The 26,291-nt window shown below is 38.9% G+C and overlaps 2 protein-coding genes across 2 annotated transcripts; one reads left to right on the plus strand and one right to left on the minus strand.

The window, feature by feature from the left end:
* The first annotated feature begins 1,004 nt into the window (after positions 1 to 1,004).
* On the plus strand, positions 1,005 to 11,896 carry LOC144630618 (F-box/LRR-repeat protein 6-like). Its single transcript, XM_078488998.1, has 12 exons — positions 1,005 to 1,301; positions 2,529 to 2,874; positions 4,186 to 4,390; positions 4,963 to 5,094; positions 6,285 to 6,398; positions 7,112 to 7,186; positions 7,508 to 7,594; positions 8,392 to 8,480; positions 9,168 to 9,243; positions 9,978 to 10,058; positions 10,556 to 10,698; positions 11,491 to 11,896. The coding sequence occupies exons 1-12, from the start codon at positions 1,127 to 1,129 to the stop codon at positions 11,645 to 11,647; spliced, it is 1,680 nt and encodes a 559-aa protein (XP_078345124.1). The 5' UTR covers positions 1,005 to 1,126; the 3' UTR covers positions 11,648 to 11,896.
* Positions 11,897 to 12,350: 454 nt separating this feature from the next.
* Positions 12,351 to 26,090, minus strand: LOC144631087 (AP-3 complex subunit mu-1-like). Its single transcript, XM_078489467.1, has 18 exons — positions 25,985 to 26,090; positions 25,806 to 25,884; positions 24,218 to 24,323; positions 23,547 to 23,659; positions 23,306 to 23,427; positions 22,718 to 22,796; positions 20,902 to 20,949; positions 20,745 to 20,777; positions 20,215 to 20,328; positions 19,655 to 19,725; positions 18,475 to 18,523; positions 17,978 to 18,034; positions 17,138 to 17,204; positions 16,347 to 16,393; positions 15,122 to 15,166; positions 13,862 to 13,912; positions 13,554 to 13,622; positions 12,351 to 13,058 (listed from the first exon to the last, which is right to left on the minus strand). The coding sequence occupies exons 1-18, from the start codon at positions 26,017 to 26,019 to the stop codon at positions 12,993 to 12,995; spliced, it is 1,251 nt and encodes a 416-aa protein (XP_078345593.1). The 5' UTR covers positions 26,020 to 26,090; the 3' UTR covers positions 12,351 to 12,992.
* Between the last annotated feature and the right edge of the window lie 201 nt (positions 26,091 to 26,291).

Genomic DNA, 26,291 nt, shown 5'->3' on the forward strand with positions numbered 1-26,291 from the left:
GTTGCTAACCAAGGCTACATATTATATCTACTTAACCACTTAATTTTTGGCTCACCACTCTTTACAACACTTCCTCTCACCTTTCCCCCCCCCCCCTACTTAGTTTACCCGTTCCCACCCACCCATGCGTCCTTTCTTTACTAACCACTTCTCAACGCGCATGTGCACGCATGCTGTTGAAGAGGACAAGTTGCAAGCGACATAGTCTCGAGTAAACTATCGTTTATTACCAACCTCCTTCGTTTATTTTGTTTTTAGTTAAAGAAATTAAATCCTTATCCTCTTTTTCTGATAACTTATCAACTAAAAAGAACATTTAAACCGCGTGCGTTGGTTTTGAGTCTCAAGGTTGAACTCATTTATTCAATAAACAGTATTATGAATCATAATCGTAATGTAATTAACAGGACAAAATGTGTAAGCTCAATAAAAATCAGATATAACTGTAGTACCTTTCGAGTTATGAGCGGGTAATAAAGGGAACCATTTATTTGCAAGGCTTTGAAGTAATACTAACTCAAACCACATTAAAAAACAATAATCACACGTTTTATAATAAAACCTGGACAAAAGCTGTTTCATGTTGTTTTCACCTTTCTTTACTGTCCACACGCAGTGACTGCGCATGGCGGCGGCTTATTCTGTTATGAGATCTTTTCCCAAAGCTAATAATTCGCTTTTTACATATTTTATTTATTTTTTGTTTGTTTGTTTTTCACATAAAAGCGACAAGTCTCCGTTTTCAAAGCTCTCAACTTTGAGACACGGTTTTGGAAATACACTTTTCTTGCCTTAACAACAGATCGTCGAAAACCCTTTTCAGAGGAAAACGGAGATTTACAACTCTTGAAATCCACACCCTAAAGTAAAGTCTAAACATATTAAGCCAGCATACATTGTATGATCAGACCATGGAATCTAACTATTGCGCGGTTATCCCAAAATACGAAACGCAAATTATTGCAGTTCCAAGGTCCAATTCCAATGATCCATGCCATCATATTACCCACAAGTCCTTTCGAGCATCAATTGTAAACAACATGGCGGACAACAGAAGCTGTAAATGTCCCCGGCCTTTGTTTAAGAAATTCAACGTAATTTGCTTACCGATTCTGTGATCTTCAAAATGTCGCGGAAAAGCAAAATAACAAAAGACATTCTTGGCGTGCCGAGAAGAGCAGAAAGACAAGTGTTCGTGTTTGGTCGATACGCAGAAGAGTTGCCGTCCGATGACAGCGAGGATTCTGATTTTAATCCAGACAGTGACGAAGAAAGAACGAGCACTGCATCTACCTCGAAAGGTTAGTATTTGGCAGCATGGAAAGGTTGTTGCGGGAGAAGTATTGCTGCACCTTTTTCAGGAGTAAGCTTGTATGTTTGCCAAAATTTTAGTTTACAAACAGTGTTAGTCCTTGGACTTGTTATATTATGAAGAAAAAAGTGGAATATCTTCCATGAATCTTTCAGTAATACAGTCAACTCTCTCTAAGACGGACACCGTCGGGACCGGCTCCAACAGTCGTCTTAGAGAGGTGTCCGTCTTATAGGGGTTTAGTTACAGTAAAATGACTGAAAAATGGCAGGGACGGGACCAGCAGCCGGTGTCTGTCTTATGGAGGTACATCGGTTAAGAAAGAGTTGACTGTAGTGTAAAAGGAGCTTCCACTCGGCCTAATCGTCTATGAGGGGTGTTGAATCAAATGGTAAATGCGAGACTTTGCGAGACGGCAAGACTGATATCTTTTCTGCGAGCCCGAAACCTTTTTTGCCTTGCAAAAGAAATCAAGACTCCGAAAAGGCATCAAAGAAAAATTTGAGACAACAAGACCACTGAATTTTAGCTAAAATTTTGCAAGACATGCAGTTTTTGAAGGACCATTCACCACCCGTTCTACACAATAGGACTTGTGTAAGTTAAAACTTATAACCCAATTTTTTTTTCTGAGATTGAATGACAGGCCAGTGTAACCTGAAGGAATTTAACTTTGAAATATCACTCCATCAATCAGGCAACATCAGAAATTTAATTGTCACTGCAATTGTAGAGCACTTTTGTCTCTCGATCTCGGAAAGGTGGACCGTGCGAACTAAAAAAACAGGGTGCATTCTTAGTACACGTTGCGTTGAAGATACGCCAAGTTTTTTTATAGGTCTACACATGGTCCTTTATTTTACATCACCTGTACGCCAGTTCAAAAGTGCCGACTACGATCTTTTGCCAGTACCCCACACAATTGTGAAATCCACACCAAAGAAATTTGTCATAACCCACCTAGAATGCAGCCCAGTCGAAAAAGGTAGGGAGCGAACTCGGTGGTTGCGAACTCGGTTGATATGACTTTTATGACTTATATGACTTAGTGATGTTGCCTAATTGATTTGTTACGTTATTAGTGCTGGGAAGCACAGTGGAAAGAAAACACCAAATTATAACATTTTATCAACTGAAATACGGTAATTCTCATTGGTTTTCTCAAGTGCAAAAAACGACAGATGATTGCATCTTCAACTACATTTTCAATTTTCAGGAACTAAAAAGAAACGTAAAAGTCAAAATGATTCCAAAAAGAGGAAGTTTAGCAAAAAACCCAAACCAAGGTCAGCCAGCTCAGATGATAAAGATGCTACAGAGACATTACGAAAAAAGAGAATCAAAAAGCAAAATGATTCAAGAAAGCAGAAATTTGCCAAAATATTAGAAACAGAGTCTTGTACAAATAACAATGATGACACACAAGGACAGACCAGGAATGCAGCAACGATGTGCAAGTTGACAAGAGGATGGTCAGATCTTATTCCAACAGAGCTTCTGTTATTGATATTCCAAAATGTTTTAAACAGTAGCAGTGAATCATCAGTACCTTTCTTATGCAGGTGAGTCTTCAGAACATTATTTGGGCAGGTATTATTTTGTAGGTTGTAGGTTGAAATATCGACTTTTGAGTCTACTTAGCACTCTGGTTAGCCTAAGTAGCACTCAGGTTAGCCTAAATTAGCTTAGCTTGCTTGCAGTTAGCCTTAACATGTATAATGTGTTTTTTTTCAACTTCAACTCGAATAAAGGGGTTGTTTCAACCTGCAACCTGCAAAATATACCTGCCAACATTATTAATTGGTACTAGGGGTGATTATTGGGGACATTTTGCCTATTGCGATAGTATTGCGATAGTCGAATTACTATTGCAATACTATTGCGATAGTAGTGACACTATTGCGATACTATAGTGATAGTATTGTAATTAGCAACTTTATAGCGTTGTAATCATTTCTTTCTCCAAGAGGGGTGTGGAGTTAATATTCAAACCATCATTTTGAACATGGATAAGGCCCTGGAGAAGAGCAACGTCCGTGAAGTTTGCTTTTATGGCTTGTTATACAGTACGGATTCTGAAACAAGGAAAAGAAAGCCGAGAAACGATGGCAGAGAACAAGAGAGGCATTTTTCAATCAAGAAAAAAGTACTACAGGACACCATTTGAAAAACTATCGTAACTATCGATAGTTAATGAAACTATCGTGATTGTTATTGATAGTTGAATTTGTGATCGATACATCGCTATCAGAGCACTCCCAATCACGATGCATCGATAGTTCGATGTATCATTACACCCCTAATTGGTACAAATGGACACCTGGCAAATTTAATGCTGGGGAAACCCTGTGATAGACCAGCATCCCATCCAGAGGAGTAGAGATTCTCTTATTTGCTTAATGCTAGGGAAACTGGGATTAAATCTGGTCTGATGGGCCACTACCTCTGAATGCAGACATTTTTACTGGAGCAAAAGCCGAGGGCTGACCTTCTCTCTAAGTCCCTCTTCACTTATTCAAGCAAAAATGGCAGGGCCCATCTATACTTTGTATCCTCTACCATTCTTAGAAGGGCCGTAACTAGCAAGAGGCAAGACAAGGCACTTGCCTTGTCAAGACTTAAAACCAAAATGAAAAAAAAAATGCATTTAGTTGGGAAAATAATCCCCAGTGGAACAAGATTGTTCTTTTTTTCTGGAGAAATTTACCTTATGAAAAATGTTTAAAAGGGATTTTGGGGGGCATGAGCTCAGAGCTTAGTCCTCCTTGCCTTGTCAAAACCCTAAGTCTGGTTAAGGTGCTGTTTTAGCACATAAATCCTTCTGGATCTCACTTCTGCTGGATATACTTTACTTATTGTCCACTGTCATTTAGGATGTCAAAGGTTTGTCGCAGATGGAGGGAGGTTGCATCAGAACCAGTATTATGGAGAAAAGTTGATTTGTCGGCATCATCATCATCATCATCATATTTCAGAGCAACCACTGCAACAATAGAAAAGTTGGCACCCACCAGATTGACAGCTGTCACAGAGCTTAGCCTTTTAGGATGGCTCAAGCTTACAGATAAAGCAATAGAGGTACTCCCCCCTAACCCTCCAAGGGGGGTATAGATCATGTTTCATGGAAAATGAAATGGCCCTTTCAAAGTTAGAAAATGTACAATTATATATTTTATTATTTAGCACTTCACGCTTAACAGAAAATATAACGATGCATTGTGGAAAATCATGGTTCATGACTACTATGGAAATCACAATTCACAAGGAAAAAAATAACAACCTCACGTTTCTTAGGAAACAAAAAGGGCCAATCACGGGTCACAAAAAATTCCCTTCTGTTTTGAAAGGGGTGCCTTTTTCTATCGGAGGTTAGCCGTCCGGCCGGGCTATCCGAGGTATACAAAAGGTTAAACTTTTCTTTCAAAAGAGGTGTATTCATGAATAGGTACAGGTTTGGACCTCCCCATACATGTACCAAAAAATTGTAGTACTCCCCACCTTCCCACCCCCATTCTCCCTCATCCCCCACCCCGGCCTTGTCACCTGCCTTTTGACACTTATTTTGTAATATGCGATAGGCAGAAGTAATTTTTAATGAGTTTCATCTAATCAAATTGATTGCTCTTTCCCTTCTTGACCTGATACTGCAGGCGATAGGTAAAGACTGTCATGAACTACAGTCAATTGTGCTGGCGCTGTGTGGAGACTTAACATCTGGGGGAATTGCGTCTCTTGCAGACAAGTGTCAGCATTTAAAAATGATTGATATTTCATTTACAAAGGTAATTGAAACTGTTTCAATACATGTAAGTTATTAAGGATGTTTCAACATTTATCCACTGCATAAGCTTAACAATTGCAAATTTTCAGCAAGGAAACAGAATCAAAATTTGGGAACTCTACCTTTGCATTACTGGCAATAGCCAATAATGGATGGATGGACCCTGATGGATAATTTTCAAGGATCTTTTGAGAACCCTTACTTGTCAGGATCTTAATGAAGACCCCCCTACCAAGATTCATGAATGTGCAAGGATCTTGCAGAAAGATCTTTCCAAATATCTTTGAGTGGTGCATTTTTGGACATCTTTTACATTTTTCCAAGGTCAGTTATGAGCTAAATCTGATCCAAACTACTCAAAACGGCATTTGCAGCATGAAAGCATGAACATGAACTGCTCGTATAACATAATTACGTAAAATTACAGTTCGTTGTTCATTATTTGTCAAAACACACTTTAAAAGACTTCTGAAATGATTATTTTTTGCATCAGTTCCTTTAGTAATGGTACTAAAGACTTTCCTTTTTCCCTTCAGACTCTTTAGTTAAGATCAAGCCCACATCCTCCATTTACAACGACTACTTAGAATTTTTACCATTGATAAACTTGTGATAGTAGCTATATTATTTTCTTTTTTTCCTCACTCCGCTATTACGCCTTACGGGCTCTCTCTATTACGGATACTAAACGACACCCCGAGTGTGTCCGCTATAACGAGAACTGACTGTATTGCAATCTTAATTAAACCTTTAACACTCAGCAAGGTGTCATGGAAAGACCTTTTCCGCCTGCAGAGATTGAGTATAAGTGATGCCTTTTTTTAGTATAAAATGATGACGTCAGAAGTGGAACATTCCTCATGGCAGGTTTTGGGCAGCACGGGCACCAATAGGTTAAAGGTCTTTTCTTAAAGATAAGAAGCTGTCCTTGAATTTGCCCATTTTCAAATTACGCTTTGACTTTGTTTCAAAGCGAGTCTACGTGCAGAACAAATTATGTGAAAATGAGTTTCACCTGAAGGTTCATTTCCCTGCAAATCAAACTCATTTTCGTTTGGATTGTTTTGCAAGTAGACTTGTTTTGAAACAGAGGCAAAGGGTAACTCGGAAATGGCCTATTGTCTTTGAAGATCTTTTGCAAGTCTTTGAAGATCATCCATCAGTTCTGCAACTCATCTCATTCTCTTTCAGATTGACATCACTGGTCTCCAACACATAACAACAGTGTTAGGGAGTCAGTTAGAAAAACTTTGTTTGACAAACTGCACACGTTTGAGAGGAGAACACATACTTCCACTCATTCAGGTAAAAAATGTTGTCAGTCTGTTGCCTTTCTTTGTTTTATATTGTAAACGTGTACATTTGTGGTTAATTTAGAACTGGATTAGTGTGGGGTGCGTCTTTCAAGCTATGGATGTACGCGGGAAGCTTGGAGAGAGCGCTAGAGAAGCGTAAAGGGGTGAATTAGACGGTACGGTTTTGTCTACGATTATCGCATGCGACACGCTTACATGTACGCTATGACTACAACACGAATTGTGCCGTGTAAATTAGCCTACCGCATCCGTACTTGCGTTGACTTGCGTACATTTGCGATGACTTGCGTTCACTTTGGTCAAGTTCAAATTTGCACTTAATTTCACCGTTTGGCCACCCAACGCAAGTCAACGCAATTTTTGCAGTTCACTTCAAATACTGAATTGCAGCGCGTAGCATTTTAAATGGCTTTTTTGCAAACTTGCGTGCAATTGCGACTAAACTTGCGAGTCCGTTTGGCCACCCAACGGCCCTAAGAGTTGCTCGAGGAATAGCTAAGAGGAACTCTAGCTTCTTGAGTGCTCTTCAAACTCCCAAGTCCTTCTATAACTCGAAAGATCCACAGCTAAAAGCATGAACCAATTCTTTCATAACATTAGCAAAAGGGATGGGGGATGCAGGGAAACGAATTAAGGAGACCCTAAGGCCTTGCATTTCTTCTTAAGTTAATTTACAAGTGAATCATGTCCGTTTGTTCAAAGGAAAATTGTCCAAACTTGACATTCCTGGATGTGAGCAGTACTAATGTTAGATCACTGAACATAGAAAAGCTACAGGTATGTATGTAAATGAAATGGAATAATTGAATTTAAAATACCGACCCTCGTTATTTTGGGATTTAGCAGCCTTTTCGTGTTGTTACTTTTGAAGGGTAACTAATTTGGGGGGAGGGGTCGTTGCTTTTAATGAAAGTTTAAAAGAATACGTCTTTGTCGTTTAAAACATAAAAAGGCCAAAATTGATATTCTCCCTCTATTATCTTCAATTGCTGTGTACCCTATGAATTAACCGAAAATTAAGGTTAGTTGAAGCTTACACGCAGTCCGCAGAATAAATGTTAACGTAAATAACTTGCTTTTTTTTGTAATGCTTTGTAGGCAGGTTGCCCCAAGTTGAAAGAGCTATTTCTGGTTAATCTGTTACTTAACTCTACACCCGTATGTAAAACTACGAACAATGAAAAGGTATGATGAGGCATCATTCTTCTACGCAATGTGTTTTATCTCATGGCATGCTAGAAGAGCTTCTACCATTTTCGAACAACCGTGAACGGCCAACTCTTTTCTGCTTTTTTTCACGCGTAAAACATTCAAGTTTGTCTATTACTAGACAAACCGTCGCGTTTTTCAACTGAACCAATTAACGTTTGGAGCGTCGACATGTCAAGTTTGACAGCTCCGCCTGTTTGTTTCTGCACATAAATAAATGGTTTTGAAAACTTTTGCGTCGACTTTTTTTATTTCTTTAATGAATGTCGACAGCAAAAGGCGGCTTTACATTGCTGGTAAATGCTTCGACAGCGATCTTCGATGGTCGATTAATTTTTTGTTTTTTGTGGGGATTTTTTTTACGTTAAGCTACGTAAAATGGTTTACTTGTAAAACGCGACAGTTTACCAGACAAACTTGAATGTTCTACATGTGAGAGAAAGAGTTTAAAAGAGAGAAAAAGTTAGCCGTTCACGGTAGCTTGAAAAATATGGTAGTAATGTCCCAGCTGACGTATTTTGAAAATTGTCTAGTGCGGCATTCATAGGTCGTCTTTTAAAAATTTAATCGCGTTCCTTTTTGGCTTGTTATTACCCCTCTTCTGTTTTCCCCCTTTTTATGCTGTTATAATAAAGTTTCCTAAGTTTTAGGTAAATTTTGCACTTCGCAAAAAGACTAACCGAAATTGCAAGACTTGCTATATCCCGAGATGGATCATGCATCAGAAGAAGTGTTCAATCTGGCTACCAGCGCCGTTTTTGCTTTGTTTTTAGAAACCAAACGGCTTTCCACAGCTAGAAAACTTGGGTCTGCCTTGTGGCTTTATTGGAAACGATCACAGGACTGACAAGTTTTTGTATAGGTGAGTTAGCGATACTGCACAGGTTTTAAGGTTACATTCAAAGGCTAACTTGAAAATTGGGCGAAACAAGAACTTTTATTAAATAAAAGAGACCACCCTGACAGAAAACTCGGGGCAAGCACCCCTGGTTGGACTTGAGGCTAGCTCCTGCATCCCGAAAATAAGTAACTAAACAAAAATGGAAATTGCCACCGGAGAGAAGGAAATAAGTCGACTGAACTTTTCAGTACGAGGCAATGATTAACAAACTGTTACTTTCCTTTAACTGTAGGTTAAAGTGCTCTCGATTAAACTTCATCGTAACCAAAAACGGGCAGCCTCGAGCCAAGTGGTGCATACTGCCGGTGCTTATTCCGGTTGCGATAGCATTAAGCAGCTAGGAATATTTCAACCCCCCCCCCCTCTGGACGGGATGCTAGCCCACCGCAGGGAACCCCCCCCCCCCCAGCATTTCTTTGCCGGTACCCATTTATACTCCTGGGTGGAGAGAGAGCCACTATGGGAGTAAAGTGTCTTGCCCAGGAACACAACACAGTGACCCCGGCGAGGGCTCGAGACCCGGAACGTCCGCTCCGGAGTCCGGCGCGCTAACCATTATGTCACTGCGCCTCCCACAAACTTCATCGTAGTTAAAAAAAATTTGACTGAAAAACCTTGTAACTGAAATATTTTGTGCATAATATGTAGAATTCTATGGGCATCACACAACCTCAAAGTCTTGGACATCAGAGGACCAAACAGATTCAGTCCCGAAGGATTACGGGTATGTACCCTGTGTATATACGTAGCTGTAGTTTGTTTACGAGCCATGCGTGATCAGCCTGTCTGGGCTTAAAGGGACACTGTGACGAGCTTCCCTTCAAAGAATTCAAGAGCCTGAAGACGTATGGAAACCTACGAATAATGATCCAGTTTTGTTAAAAATTTCTATGCCAGTGTACTGCAGCTATAAACTATTGAAATAATTGTGATGCCAACAGGAACTTAAGATCTCATGTTTGATCAACTTCAAAAAGCCTGGCTGATTTTTTCAAGTTCTGTCCTTGTGGCCTGTAAAAACAGTCGAAAAATGATGGCTCCCTTCTTCCTTCAACAACAATTTACTTTATACCTTTACTTGATGTACTAGGTGCATTTCATGTACGAGCTCAGCTTTGCCAATTTTAGTACTTTTTACCAAAAAGCAAAAACATCCCTGTGACAGTGCCCCTTTAATTCCCAGTCCCCTTTCGGGCAACCCCTCGGAAATAAGACTTTTGAGAAGGTATTTTGTTTTACCCTAGGGGTTTTTTTTCAAATCGTAAGCGTCGAACTTCGTTGTTTGCTCCTACTAAGGACCGTTCATCCATGCTTTTTTTTAGCTCTTGCGGCCTCCTATTTTGTAACTCTTGCTTACTAATTACGTGTTCCTTCCATCCACTTGTGGGTTAAAAGCCGAGAATGCCCGTGGTATGTCATTGTTTGTAAGTGATTAAGTTTCCTTTGTCGCCATCCTAGGCGCTGCCAGCTACCTCTTTGGAACAGCTTTATCTGACAAATTGCGCAACGTTTAGTAAAGTAGCCGCCGTAATAGAAAAGGTAAGACAATACGTATCCATTTTTATCATGTTTTTTGGACTAACAAACCCCGTTTTATGAGCCTTACAACTTTTACAACATACTACGGAGTTTGTTATCGCGAAAACGGAACAAAAACCCACAAAACTGGTAATCCGGACCTCGTCTAAAAAGTAAAATGACTTGCCCAAGAACTAGACTGTCCACAGCCTCTCTATTTTTCAACGCAAAAAAGCGAGAAAATCGGCGAGCGCGAAGCGCGGGGAAGGGGAGGGGGCGGTGGCGAGAGAAAGAAAAATAGAGACCCCTCAATTTTTCTCCCTTCCCGCCCTCACCGCCTTACGCTTCCCGTTTTGCGCTGGCGTCTAGTTCTTTCGCCTTTCTTTCCCCGCGCTCATCGATCGAAAAAATACGGAAAAAATAGAAGGCTGTGTACAGTCTACCCAAGAACACGACTTGGCGACGCCTGCCATACCTGTGATCACACTAACTGTTAACGTTATTCCTTTCTATCCCAGTGGCACCATAGTTTGAAAGTTCTAGATCTTTCTATCAATAAAAATGTTGAAGATGAGTTTATGGAGCTGCTGCATAATTTTGGAATGCCGAAGCTACACACTTTGGATCTTAACAACACGAATATTACAGCCAACGGCGTAAGGTGAGGAAGGAATTGTTGCTTGGAAAAAAAATATACAAGGACCGATATATAAGGAACGATAGACTTTTTTGTACTACAGTAAAAACCCGCGTAGAACCTGGTTTTCAAGTTAGCCTAAACGGTCATATAATGGTAAGGTTTGTACTATCTTTTGGTTCTTTTGTTCAAGTATATTTAGGAGGAAAGTTTATTACTAGCTTTTTGGACTGTTGGTTTTTTTGAGAACCTTACAGACCTGCGAGGGGGGAGCCTAACGGCATGTAGGTAGCGGGTTTTTACTGTAGCATTAAGTTTATCGCAGGCGCCATGACTGGCGAGCCCCCTGTCAGTTCATATGCAAGTTTTTTCCCCCTTTTTTTTTTTGTTTCTCTTAGCTGGCGGGGCCTTGGCACGAGAAACGAAGGGCAGTGGAGACAAAGGATTTCCAGGTCTAGATTCTGGGACTTCCGGTCTTCACGTTTGCAGTCGTGATGTTTCTATATACTGTGTGGAATAGTCATGGCGTTTTTGACTTCCGTTCAACATTCTTTGTTTTCGGATCAAAAGAATTCGAATTATTCAAAAAGACTGTGTATCCAAAGCCCTTCGTTTCTCGTGCCAAGGCCCCGCCGGCTAAGAGAAACGAAAAGGGTGGGGACGAGAATGCCCCACCCCCACCCAACCCCGACTACACCCGGCCCCAGCCCCACTCCTCGAGCATTTCACTATCAGTCGAAAGTCGTCAAGTTAATTCACCTCTGCAGCATTGAACGCAATAATCCATTCATTCCAAGCATTGTTCCTTCTTTTCAGGAGCGTTCTGAATGGCTGCCCAAATCTCACGGAGCTGAATTTAACTTCTTGTCGCGGAGTTCCTCGAGGGATCAAGCAACGGCACCAAGGAGATCTTCGCCATCTTTTACAAAAGCTGGTGGTTAATATCGATCAGGAGAGCGATGAACGCGAATGAAGATTTACTCTGGCGAATTACACTTCGCAATTGTTCATTTAAAACGCCCAGTAAAATTTCAGCCCCATACCTCATAATACATGCAATCCTCACGATACACGAAGACAATGGCGAAGCAACTCTCATTTAGAAGTAGAACTCATTGATGAACTTGAAGTTTATTTTTTATTGAACTTATCCATTGTACATTTCTGGGTGACAGAGATGCATTTCAAGACAAATAGTAAAACCTTGTTTTTAATTATTTAGCAGATACCTGTGTGATCTTCCGGGTAAGAGTAGTTCTAACCAAAGCACTGTTGTCGGTGACTACTCTCACCCGGGTTCAAACCATTCACTTTGTTTTGTTTCTTACGAGTTGTGAAGTTTTGAACTACGTCAAAAGCTGCGAGGAAGAGAACAGTTTTATAACTTATTTTGGCATCAGAGAAAGTGGCAGATAGTGCCGAAGCCCTCCTTTTCCCCTGACCGTGGAAATGGGTGGTTTTTCGGTTTTTTTTTAAAACCCCCCTTCCCTTTTTTTTTTAATCAATGCCAAATTGTACAGTACGTGGTTATCATGCAATACATCGAGTGATTTTCATTTGAGTGTCGTGAACTCAAAATCACTAGCCAATCACAAGAAATGAAAACAAGAAACAAAACTTAACCAATGAGAACACGAAGTAAATACACGAAACCGGCGCCCGGCGCGGAAAAAACGCTCAATACAAAGTCATTTTATTTGGTTTAACATCTTATTAGTTAAGTTCACACCGCGTATTTAACCAAAACCATGGACGGGGGACGTGAAAATGTGTAAGAAAGCGTCTGGTGACAATGCCGCCACATAGAGATGGCCTGGGGCGCGAGTGGGAACGTCAGCTTTTTTGTATTGTTTGAAGAAAATAAATTAAAACTGTTTAAAAACTGTAATGCTAAAAGTTGTAAATGAAAGGTGAAAAGAGAAAAAAAACCTTAAGCGATTTAAGTGTAAGACAACTTGACCTGTCCTCGTCATCTAAAACACAAACTTCTATAAATGCTCGCATGAACACTCTCGCCCCAGGCTTTTCAGGAAAGCTGTTTTTCTCCGTTGTGTAACATCATTAACTTACATTAACAACGAAATGAAAACGAGCTTTCACGGAGCCAAAACTAGTTCCCCTATTTACAGATTTTTTTAGACAAAAGATAATGAGATGAATGGTCATTCCGCAGCACCAAAAAATTTCAATATTGTTATGGAGTAATTACGCACTGCAACTGTGCTAAATTTTTCTCGACTCAACCGGTCACAATACTTCATCACTGACCTTATTAATAATTGTAATAACTATTTATAGTGTTTTTTTAAAATATTTTTCTACACTCTAATTTGAAATTTTCCTGCTCTGGTGACATATTTCACTCCTTTAAAAGGCTTGTATTTCTAAAATAAAAATAAGGAAAAAAGAGTGAGGCCCAGATATTACTCAACTAAATACTATTCTATGTATAAAATCAAACAATTAATCAATATAAATAGGTATTAACAGCAGCACATCCACGGTGTGGCTTTATTTGTCCACTGTTTCCAGATCGAATTGGAATTTAGAAGTGTTCATTTTTGTGGAGGGAGGAAATCTGGAGAACCCGGAGAAAAAACCCTTGGAGCAAGGATGAGAACCAACAACAAACTCAAATTACATTTGTAACGCCGGGTCTGGGAATCAAACCCGAGCAACATTGGGGGGAGGCGAGGGCTCTCACCACTGTGCCATCCCTTGGCAGGGAAGATTAGTTGATTGAAATGAGAGGGAATACGCAACAACCGTGGGTTAAAACAAAAAAAGATGACCATTTTACTGCGCACGAGTAAGAACTGACAAAAATGCTTGTCCGACACTTATTAACCCTGTATGTGTTCGCCTTGATGATCACTTACCTCTCCATAAATATCCAATCTACTGACTTTAAGGCCTGAAGCTGCCAGCTGCGCAATCTTAAATTTAATCTAAAATGAAAACAGCGATATGTATAAATAAGGCATGCTTGATGCATTCATCTTAGGAATAACATGAGCTGAAAAGATAGGAATCCATTTAGCTGAGCTGCTACAGAAAACCAACATGCATGTAAATCAATTATATCAAAAAGTGTCGTCCAAACTAAAGGCTTTACAAGTAGAGCGATGTTGTATGACTGTCACTTTTGTTATGAAATTCATCACAGGCAGCAAAGGCGTTCACTTACAGAAATCGTACAAGATTCATCGGGTGGAGGGACGCCAGTCTGAAGAGACATCTAAATAGAAAAACAGAACAGTTAAGAGGGGATGAATAGGTGCGCGGATCGACGGATTTACCCTTAAAAAGCGCACGGATTGTGAATTTTTGCAAAATATTGAGCGGATTCGCGGATTTCGAAAATACGGCAGATTGGATTAACTGAGAATTTTGGAGCGGATTTCGGACTCTTCATGTCAGGAAGTTCGTTTCGTGGACACTAAACGACGTTCGCGGGATCACTTTGGTCGGGTCTTCGTCGGTGTGTTGGCGATATTGTCGCAAGAACAAGCAAATATGAAAAGAAACGTCTTGAAAAAATGGCATGGAAACAACATTTACTGTCCGTTGGAGTGAAACCATTCCACACAAAGTTTTAAGTAATGTGGATTCGGATTTGAACGAAAATAGTGACGGAATAGCACGGATCGGCGGATTTGCGTACCCCTATTCACCCCCCTCAGTTAAGGTGATTCCACGGTATTGCATTGCGCATCATTTCTGCGCATAAGTTTTCGCGTCATTTAGCGCGCGCACGAGCGCGCACGCACACAGAACACTACGAGATTCCCATCAGGCTAAGCTCGGTAAGGAAATAAATGGTCATTTTCTCTTAACCGAGCACGGTGACCCCCATTTTTTAATGCATTAATTTAAATGTCATACTGTTGTCTACAATATATCGCGATTTAAAAAAAAGTTTAAAATTCTACATTGAGATATTTCAATTTTGATGCCGTAAAAAACACGTTTTTAGGTAGTGCCGTTAACGTGCGCACGAAGCAAAATCTTTAATTTCTTTCCTTATCTTAATTCCTGTACAATAAGAATAGTTTTTAATATAAGATCAAAGTCTATTTTGTTGAACTAGACTAATTCTTTAATGCAAAAATGTTTTTTTGGAAACAATAGCGATCCCCATTTGGATTACTAGGATTCCTAATATATATCTCGCGGGTCGTATATTTGCTATAATGCCCATCCATTTTACACAAAAACTAGCGCGGTGACCCCCATTTTTCATTTCATTTTTTTAATGCTCATAACATAATTGTAACCTGGACCAAGTTTCAGAAAATTTTTAATACTCCTTCTATTTCAGTGGAATCACCTTAATGTTATTATTTGCTGTGTGCCAGTGATCAGTTAATTAATGAGCTCAACAAGAGAACTCCCCATTACTTGCATGACAAAATGAAGAATAATTAAAAAGAGAGAATTAACTTACATTTCCTCTCAGATTTGGTAACTTTTGTGGTATTATTTTACCAATCTGTAAAAAGAATGTGAAATGGCACATTAAGAATTGTTCAATACACATTCTGTAACTGGCTAAATGTTCGATTACTGGAAAACCCATGTCCATGTCAAATATACAGCTATTTCAATAAACGTTGTCCGACTAAAGCTTGAAGATAAGACCGATAGGTAGTATGGGTCGAAGAAGAGAACAACTGCACGTACTGAACACTAATAGATACACGAACATGACAAACGCGAATTTGCACGTCTTCTTTCTCTGCAGACATGCGGAAACATGAAGGTACTTTTAGCCACACTTAATTTAAGAAGACTTTTGAAAATTTAAAGCTACTCAACGGTGAAAGGTAGCAACAGAAAAGGCCTCCTGAGAGGAAAACAAATTCATGAATTCTTCACGTGCAAAAATACAAACTTGTAGAATTTCCTATAGGCCAATATGCAAAGTTCTAGTGAATACCCAGACCATCATTCGGTCTTGTCTTTTAGCTTTTAGCTTTAAACTGATTGGTTAACGTATCGGACTAAGGAATTACAGCAATTAAATCAGGTATAGAATGTAATGGACTAGCATACTGCCCAGGGGTGTTGAAACAATACACCTAGTTTCTTCATGCTACGAAAGCAAGCAAGTTAATTACCAGTCATATGGATTACTTCACTCCACCTTGTTTAGAAAGTATTTTTGAAGAGTTGAGAGGGTGAAGAGTTTTTTACATTTTACCTGTGTGAGAAATGGGCAAGTGCAAAAAAGAAATAGAAGGGAATGCTTGCCAGCAACCCCCACGATTTTGAAAAGCCTGTTCACCCACAAGTAGGGCTTCTGATTAGTGCAATGTGGTAATTTTCATTAAACATATGATTTCAGCAAATGATTTGATTTCCATGTACCCAAAATGCTGGAAACACTTGCTATACAGGCTACTTATTGCATTTAATGTTTTATCAAGAGAACAATGGAAGGTGTTTTTGTCTTGCACAAAAACCGGTCAGGAACACAAAGATCAGAACATTTGATTTAATTTTTGCCAGTCTGCCTGCACGTGTACTTATAAAGTAGAAATTATTTTTTTCAATACAGGGAGGGGGAGAGAGGGAGAGTGCAAAAGAGACTACCATACCCTTGCTGAGTACAGTACTATCTCTGATCACTTCACTAAGAATACAGTGAGTTTAGCATTGAATGAACTTACATCCCAAACCAGTTCTTTCTTGACAGGATCAAAGGAACATGTGCCAACTGAGATAAAGACAAGTGTAAAAGCATGTTATACTGTTGAAATTAAAAAGGGGATTTATTTAATAGTGGAATGCTTTGCAAGAGGGCAAGGTGGTGCATTCATTGAGTCTCACTTTGTCTCTTTTTCATGCAGTCTCATACCCAGAGTCTGACTGGAGGCTCTGACTGGTGCCAACATACAGTTTACAGTTGAATCCCGATAACTCGAACCTTCAAGGGAAATCGAAAAAGGTTCGAGTTATCAGGAGTTTGAGTTATCGAGGGTAAAATTAGTAAGAAATGACCTGGAGGGGAATCAAAAAAGGTTCGAGTTAGCGGGAGGTTCAAGTTATTGAGGGTTTGAGTTATCGGGATTCAACTGTACATGTATGGTGTTCACAATATTTTTCAAGACTGGAGCATTTGGCCATTATAAATTGTGTGTAAAAGCTACTGGGCAGTACTTCAACCCGAATCTTGCAAAGTAGTAGGGGTGTCGAATGGTAAATGCGAGACTTTGCGAGATGGTGAGACTGATACCTTTTCTGCGAGCCCGAAACGTTTTTAGCCTTGCAAAAGAAATCGAGACTCCGAGAAGGCGTCAAAGAAAAATTCGAGACGACGAGACCCCTGAAATTTGGCTAAAATTTTGCGAGACACGCATTTTTTGAAAGACCATTCACCACCCCTAGTAGTATCGGTAAGTGTTGAGAGGCTGCTGTATTTCCAGGCTATTTCATGTAATAAGGTAAACTAATTGTGTACCTGAAGGAGTAAGATTCACATTCAACACTTGCTTGGGGAAAGGCACTGTCACCACAACATCTTCCACCTTGAAATGAACAAACACAAATTATTGAGCTTATTTTTTCTCTCTAAACAATGATAACTAAACTAACAAGCATTTTGCAGTAAATTGTAGACTGAGTGTAATCTTTTTCTTGTCCTAGCATGAAACATGAAAATGCGAATGCAACATTTGCATAATTTCAACTTTTTCAGTCATGTATAGGACTTCAGGAACAAAAACCATCTGCTTGCAGACTAGGTAAAATGAAGAAGTGTGATTTTGAACATACAAGGAGGTTGTTTGTCAGAATGCAAAATATATACACAGAATGAATGCTCATGTTGTATTGGGTTTGTATTGTGACAAAGTAAAGATATTATTTACAAGGCTAAAAAGTTCTAAAATTTAAAAAGAAACCGAACGTTTCGACTTGTTGTCATCATCAACCCTGATGATGACAACAAATCAAAAACATTTGGTTTCGTTTTAAATTTTATAACTTTTTAGCCTTGTAAATAATATTTTTTACCTTTTTAGCGAACATTATGACCAAAGTAAAGAGTTTTTAAATCTGACTTGGTTATAGTTTGGAGGCATATTTTACCTTATGCCTCAAGGTTTCTTATGCCGACCTGTTTTTGTTTTACTAAAATTTCAGTGAATTTTGACCATCGTCATTAAAGTGAAAGAGTTAATTTTTTTTAACCAAAAAATGTCTCCTATTGATTGCAATACTGGATCCAGTATTTTCTAGAACTATGTTACTGAGGTGATACAAGCATTGTGTTACTTTATTTTCTTAAAGCTGTACTCACCACTTTTCCCATTGTTTGTTTAGGACCAACTGTAAGATCAAACCTTCCAGAACCACCCTGAAATGGCACAGTGATAACAACATGTATAACATACGGCAGCCAAATAAGCCACAAACAATTAACAGATGGTTAAGACTAAACTGCATTTAAATGAGATTAATCAATAATAAACTGAGGGATTTGCACTTCAGCAGTTGCCCAAAGTACAGAACTTGTAAGGTGTATGCTCAGTGGAAAGATTTGCCCTTGTGATTTGTTTGTGATTTCTATTGCCCCACTCTCTTAGTGATAGATGTACCTTTTTGTTTGAAGGAAAGCCCTACCGACCAGATTTCAACTTAATATTAAATTGAACATCGAATGGTGAGTTTTGTCTTGTTATGTAATAAACAATAAAATTAATTGATCATGTGATTGTATGACGAGTAGTATATGCCAAATTCAAACATGTTGTCTCTGACCCTCCAGTCATAAAATCTGAAGAAAAGTTTTCTCACCTCATGATAAGAGATCTGCGGTTTGGCATACACTGGAATTGCAACAGTGCTGTACAAAAACGAAAGAAATACACATTGGAATTCAAAATTTCATCCAATCATTATGATCATTTCCTTTTACACTAACTAAACTATTATGAGGTACTTTATTAGAATAGCAGATTACTGCATTTGCTTTTTGTAACTCAGAAACATTAATTTCAATGAATAGTTATAGGGAGAAGTTCTCTTGACTTAACCCTTTATGCCCCGAGGCAACTGGTCCCTTGTCCTAAATCAATAAATATTAACTGGTTGTCCATGTATAATACACCATTTGAAAGGTAATGATCAGAATAGTTCATAAAACATGTCAATAAATGATAAGAAAGTTATGGCTTTGAAAGAAATGGCTTTAAAACGTAAAAATAAAAAGTTTTAAGAATGTGTGTATCTCCGTATATAATGGGTATATGTACCCCTAAACTATAGCTTATTGTGCAGCTCTCAGTGTTGTGGTTAATTTCAGTTCTGTTGCATCTCACATACGTATCAGGAAAAAAAGTTTCAAAAGTTATAGGGGTGGTCAATCAAGTCACAAACAGGGGGGAGGAACAATTTTATGCTTTTAAAATGCAGATCTTTCCAAGGCAATTTTGGTGGCAAAAATTCAAATTAATTGGACAAATATTGACCATGTTATGACATTATGTGCCAAATGGCACTATCGGGGCTTAAAGGGTAAAGGGAGCTGCTTGCTTAAAGGGACTGTGTCATGGATTTTTAGCGAAATTTAGACATCAGAAATGACCATCAAATTCGGTGAAATATAAAAATGACCTCTTAAAATTATTATAGTGAAGGAACATTTCAATAACACAGCAAATACAAAAGGAGGAACGGATGGCCAAAAGTGTCGAAGATTGAAACGGATTGCAATATGGGTTTTTGAAATATTGTTGGGCTGAACAGTTTTCAAAACTAGTCTCGTTTTCTTGTAACTTTAACACATTTGGTTGCAACATAGCTATGGTTTTGTCATTTGGATCCATAGGAGTAATTTCTTTACAAACATTAAGTTTCATAGCAAGTATTTGGCAAAACTTAAAAAAAAAATATCTTAACTCAATAATTAAGCCATGACACAGTCCCTTTAGTCTCACATACTGTACACATATTCTGACAACAAAGCCAGACTTACCCAGAGGTGATGTGGTAGGACAAAAGTCTATAATTCCCATCAGGTGGAACAAATGACAAAACTTTCTCCCCCTGAAAAGGAAAGACTGTGTTTCAGCAAAAGATGTGTTATAACAACTTATTATTGGTAATACTACAAATGTATTCCATCCAATCAACTGTACATTAAGGGGCTTGGTGGACAAAGGCCGGCAGTGATTTTTGGCTAAAATAATTGAACATTGCCAAAACAACTCTGATTCACAAAAAAAATCAAAAAACAAAACAAAATAAGTTGAAACGAGTTGAGCTTTTCCGGTTTCATTGTTCTGACAAGCAAAAAGGTTCAGTCTTCTGTTTTTATTTTGTCAAAAAACTCCTTAAGATGCTGCCAGGATATCCAAGCTTTTTGCATAGGTTATATCATTCTCAAAAACGAACGAAAAAATAGCGAAAACAAAATAATAAATAAATACAGTTTGGGGCCTACTAGTGTAAAATAAACTGGAAAACCACTGTCAAGGAATACATGAACCTTTTCTTTGTTGCTTGAATTATAAAATCAAATGTGGAATGACTCACTTCCCATCTTTTTAATCTCACACATGGATGAAAACTTGGATCCTCTAACAGCCTTGAGTTTACAAATGATAGTGATAGATCTGGCATTCCTGACAGCTTACAAACAGAATCAATCTGTGTACAGAAACAAACAGAAAGAAAAACACTCAAACAAGTCCTCGCTGATAGATACAAGAAAGTTTGTTTACATTAGTCTGAAAACAAGGAAAGAATTTAATTTAAAGGAAACCTCGGCTGTAAAACAGATCTGGCCAAAATAATAAGTTTACCACAGTATAAATCCATTTTGGTTGTTAAAAGTCGCAGATTCGTACTTTCATTCGAATACTGGGTCTTTGATGTGTCATTTTTGTGCTTTTAAATTTCCCCGTGCCCCCATTTTGGAATTGATGATGTCAGTGCATTGCCCAATTGTTTCACACACGAGAACCTCTGCTTTCTACTAATAGCGACAACGCACTGAGTTTGCTTAATTCAAACTACATGAATTTATCTAATACTATTTTGACAACAATATACACGGTACTAACCACTCCTTGAATTTCTGTAAAAACTGTTGAACCCTGGTAAAAAGGATATGATCCACTGGTTAGTAACAAGGCAATGTACATGTATTTTGTTTACTGGGACAATAACATGCCATCAAACTTGTTGAATAACATCAAATTACAGTGTTACTGTACATACATGTTTGTCAATTATACAGTCAATTTCTTCAATGACATCAAAATAAATCTGCAAAAATAAAAGATCTTTAAATCAGAATGATGTTTAACTTGAGTCCTTCTTGATAAACATTTGATTCAAACCAAATGTAAATCTTTAATAAATACAATTTAAATCTTTAAAGCCCACAAGCAGGGGATAAAGAACATATAAACATCAATCTATCTACTATAACTGTTAAACACATCACAATGTAATGATAATAATGATAATGATCTTGGCAGCTATTATATAGTTCCAGAAAATAGGTATTTTGTTTGGGCCTATCACCACCACCACCACTCCAACCCAGGGATGTAGCTAAGAAAACACTTAGCCGGCTCATCAACAAGCCTAGCTGGCTTTTCTGGCCTTGGTAGCTCTAAAAGTTTACCTAAGTCTTTGTTGTCATGGGAAATTTCAGTCGGATTTAAGTTCTATTTCAGCCGGTTAAATTAGCCGGCAGCCGGCCCTTAGCGACATCCCTGCCAACCCTGCAAACCCTCTGGATTTTCTGTTCTAGAGAGTGTTTGATAAAACCTCTGTGTTGCAGAAAAAAAGGAAAGGCACAATGTGATAACACATGTAATAATGAATGAAACAAAAACATTAATCATTTATCTGTCACACTTTTCTTTACAGAAGGTTTAACAAAACTTTTGACGAACGGGTTCCGAAGTTTGTTCGGAACTTCCGAAGTTGGCGACGAACTTGGCAATTTGATCACGTAGTTACCAATCTTGTTGCGAACTTCGCCACTAAGTTGGGAACTACGTTGCGAACTTTGCTACAATTATCCAAAGTTATGGCCGATTTAGAAAATTGGATGTCACTGTTTAGGGACAAACTACACCACAAAACCTACAATTTCATTTTTCAAACTCTAGTAGCCAACCAGTTCACCTCAAGGCTTCAACTAATGTTGCTGACATCAAAACAAATCGACTACATGTTTTTCAAAGATCTCGCACTGGGAGCGAAAGCTCTTCTTATATATCATGTCAATTTATTTAAGGATGAATCGCCGTTACCGACAAGAACCAATGAACAAAGGAAGGAAGTACAGGGAAACGAAACTTTGTCAGCACAGAAACACGCAGAGTAAGTTTGACATGTACAAGTTTGCACGTGGTCACTAATTGCTGAACGTGACGGAACATTTTGCGGTAAACAGACGTAATTTTTCCACCAAATTCCTTTGGAGGTCGCTGCCATAAATACTGGGTTGTATTTGCTTGCAGTACTAGTAGTTAACATCATCAGTTCGAGCGGAGCGTATTTTGTTTCCTGCCTTTCTCGGCTCGACATGTCCTTTGCGAACGAAGTTGTCAGTCAACACTACTAGAACTGGTCTGTTTGTCGAGTTTCAGCTCTTTTCCGATTTCTGTTGGCCCTTTACCTTGTAACCAGTCATTTGCAAGTTTTTCCCTCACATTGTTTGGTAAAGCTTTGCCTTGCTGGGTGAAAGGATTCATAATTATACCTTAGCTTCAGCAAACTTAAATTTCCGAACTTCGTTGCGAAGTTCGCGTTGGAATTTCGAACTTCGCTGCGAAATTCGAAACTTGATTCGCAACTACGTAACCAAATTGTCAAGTTTGTTGCCAACTTCGGAAATTCCGAACAAACTTCGGAATCCGTTCGTCAAAAGTTATGTGAAACCCTCTGTAAGCAATATTTCTGTCTATTTTTAAACTTTGTCCCAACTGCTTGACACAAACAACAACAACCTTTAATGTACTCTTGCACTTACACGAGAATAATACAAAGAGGAAAATTAAATAAAGTTAACTGATACCTCATTGTGTGTATATTTGACACCAGTTCGTCTCCATGGAACATTAGAAAGTTGACCAGTTGGGAGGTGGGAGCTCACACTGAAATAACATCATAAACAAACAATCTGTTTGAATTTCTTACTTGTTATTTATTTTCTCTTAAACTTTTAATTCAGTGAATTATTACTAGTAAATATGGTATGGGCGGGGGGGGGGGGAGGGGGGTGACATAATGGTTAGTGTGCTGGACTCTGAATCAAGCGGTCCCAGTTTGATCCCTAGCCAGGGTCATTGTGTTGTGTTGTTGGGCAAGACACTTAACTCTCGCAGTGCCTCTCTCCACCCACGTGAATAAAAGGGTACTGGCAAATTTACTGCTGGGGGTAATCCTGTGATGGACTAGCATCTGTTCAAGGGGGGAGTAGAAATACTCCCAGTCACTTTTAAAAATGCTACTGAAACTAGGGTAAGCTCTAGCTTGATGGGTGGGCCACTAGGCTTGACCACAGACTTTACCTCTTACTAGTAAATGGAACAAAGATTCTTAGGGGTTTTTTTTTTTGCCCTTTTTTTAAAAAAAAAAAAACACAACACAAGAGGTTGCTTACTGTGAGCCACCGGTCACTGTATTGACAACTTGTCTGACAATGCTTGGAGGGTTGATAAGTTCTCGTAAGATGTTAGGTTCTGTCGCTAGAGGGAAACCATTATCAAGCATCTCCTCTAGTAACTGTCAACAAAAAAAAACTTGAGATAAGTATTTTCGAGTGTAACGAAGAACGAGCCAGTGAAAACAGATTCATGAATATTGTGCTCTAGATGCATACAGCATCACCCTTTCTTTCTTACCTCAAATACTATGACAACATGCTCTTTGATAGATGTCTCATTACAGCTGTTAAAGTATTCTGTGAAGGTGTCTACAACTCTGTGTAAAAACTCTATCACAAAAAGTGGAGGCACTGAAAATATCAAGAAAAAAATAATAATGACTCTGATCTTGAGGTGACCTTCTGGAGTGACGTATGTTACATGTATTCATCACGCACAGTGAAAAGTATTCCCTTGGGAGTTTACAAAAACTCACTGACTGATCCAAATAAAAGCCCAACTAAAAAATAAAATAATCTTTCTATGATGAATACAGCTTTATCTGACATTACAGTACATGTACACTTCTTCTGAACACACAAGTTGTCAATTCAATAACACATAAACTTTGTAGTGATTGGTGAATTTCGATCTACTTTTTTTGTCCATAATTACAATGTGTGAATGGCAGCCGTATACATTGTTAAAAGTGATCACTAGTACAGTTCTGAACTTCTGAGTTCTTGTGTTATTGAAAGGCACAGCAAGAATTTTTTTAATACTAATTTTCTACCAATTTTCTAATTTATTTTCAAACAAACATTTTGAAGGTCTAAAACCATTTGAAATGGATATGATAGATTAGAACAAGGCATTTCTAACAGTTACTGTATTTTTTTTTTTCACTTGAATCCCTCTCGCTCGCATACCTTCGTTCTGCACAACTGCCAGGAAGAACAAGTCATTCCTGTAGATACTAATGAGGTAATGATGTGGAGCAGCAATTACTGGAGGTACATCCTCAGGTGAATTGGCCTGTCAAAAACAAAGAAACAGTGGAACATAAATTCAACTATGGCTTTTATTACTATAGCATAAAAAAAAACTACCAGACAGTATAGGCCAATTTGCAGATGAAAATATGACTGACACTGGGCAAATGGGCTCTTTGGTAGAGGGGAACAGGGGGGTCTGAACCTCCTGCCTCCTGTATTTTTTACTCCCGCTGCCTGCCCCTTTCCGTAGCTGTTCTTTCCTTTTTGTCCCATATCCATTGCAAAATATAATGAAATGTTGCGAAACTTTACTCATTTTCTCAACGTTCCCACCACCTTAGAAAACCCACTTCCCCCCTCCCTCCCTTCTCCCACTTCCTGACCCTTTTCTTCCTGGCTACAGCCTCCCCCCTGTCCACTGCCACTCTTTCCAACTAATAGCCAGGTGGTGTAAAATCCGCCATGCTAGATGGTAAAAGAATGTGACAGCCTCCAAAACAAACCATTTAACCAGTCAATCTTTACTTTTCTTTGTTTACTGTAAAATGTGGCAATGCATAGCCTGCCATCCATCATGACAGAATGATTTTGTACCATGTGACCATCACGTAACAACAAAGGGCCAATCAACTGCCTGCAAACAGGACTTTCCTGACTGCATTCAATATCTCAGTTGACTTCCTTGATGAAGAGCCTGTATTATGCCCTTTTGTCCCACTGCTCAATTTTTTACCCGTTCAATGAAATGTGATGTTTGTACAAGAATGGTATGTCAAAATAATATCTGAAATATTCAGTCTCTACTTCAAACTGAAAAAAATCTTTCACTGATCAACTTGTGGAATGATATACTAGGAAGTGCACAGTTGAAAAAACAGTTTTTCATACAATTTTCTGTAAGAGCCATTAGAGGGAGTGAGGTAAAATTTGAGGGAAAAATTTGAGGGAAAATTCACAGACGATGGATGGAAAACTAAAAATGCATTTTCAATCTTCGCAAATGTACTTACTACTTGTGACTGTAAGTAAAGTGCATAACTTTTAGATCAGTGGAAGGGGACAGGTGGGGTAAGGTAGCAGTTCTCGCAAGGTCTCACAAATGGCTCACTATGCTTTGAGAGAACAATAGAACAAACAACAGAACACTGCTCCTTGCCCCCCCCCCCCCCAAAAACAATAGCAACTGCTAGACTAGTGGACTAGTAGAATTACAAGCTTACGAGAGCTGCTACAGTATTGACCAAGGTGGTAACCCATGGACAAAAAGGGGAGGACGCTTGGAGAGAAGGGGATGGGAGAAAACAAAAAAGTGCAATTTTTTATAATAACAAGGGAGAAAGTGGGAATTTTAGACTCCCCTGTTCTCCCGCCCCCCTATTTATCTATATCAGGAAGAGAAATCGAAATACAATGATTTACATTTCACTGTTCGACAAGTCTACTTCCTGCACAAATAAAAGCGTCAAGCTAACAGTTAAGATAACATCCGGTCAACAAGAAGCAAAGCATTAAACACGTTTACCTTGGAAAGCGCTTCGAAGAAATGATCGCAAACGGATCTACTTATAACACTTTTCCAGTGTTTTTCGACGAAAATGTCCCTACGAAAGATGAGATATAAAAAACACACGCTCCAAATTAACTAATAATACCGCAGCAATGGATGGATTTATAATTGAGTTACATGAAATGAATACTCACCCGACATTATTAATAACAAAAAGGCTGTTTATCATGTTTAAATGTCAAGAAATAAAACAAAACTACGACGAATAAACAAGATGGCGGCCAATGCTGCAAGTGCGCGTGCTCCATCTGATGCGACGAACCGCTGAGCACAAACTCCGTCCCATCCACTCGTTTCCAGGATCTTCTCTGCGATCAAAGATGACTCTCCGGCGCTCCCCACTCTATCCTGAGAGGGCTTCCGATCTGATCTGATCCCCCCCCCCCCCCTCCTTCCTCCTTTCTCTTCCCGCTTTCTTTTCGCCCAATCCACGACCGGAGA

This window comes from Oculina patagonica, chromosome 1 (assembly GCF_052425735.1).
Source record: "Oculina patagonica isolate OP01 chromosome 1, crgOcupat, whole genome shotgun sequence".
Lineage (NCBI taxonomy): Eukaryota > Metazoa > Cnidaria > Anthozoa > Scleractinia > Oculinidae > Oculina > Oculina patagonica.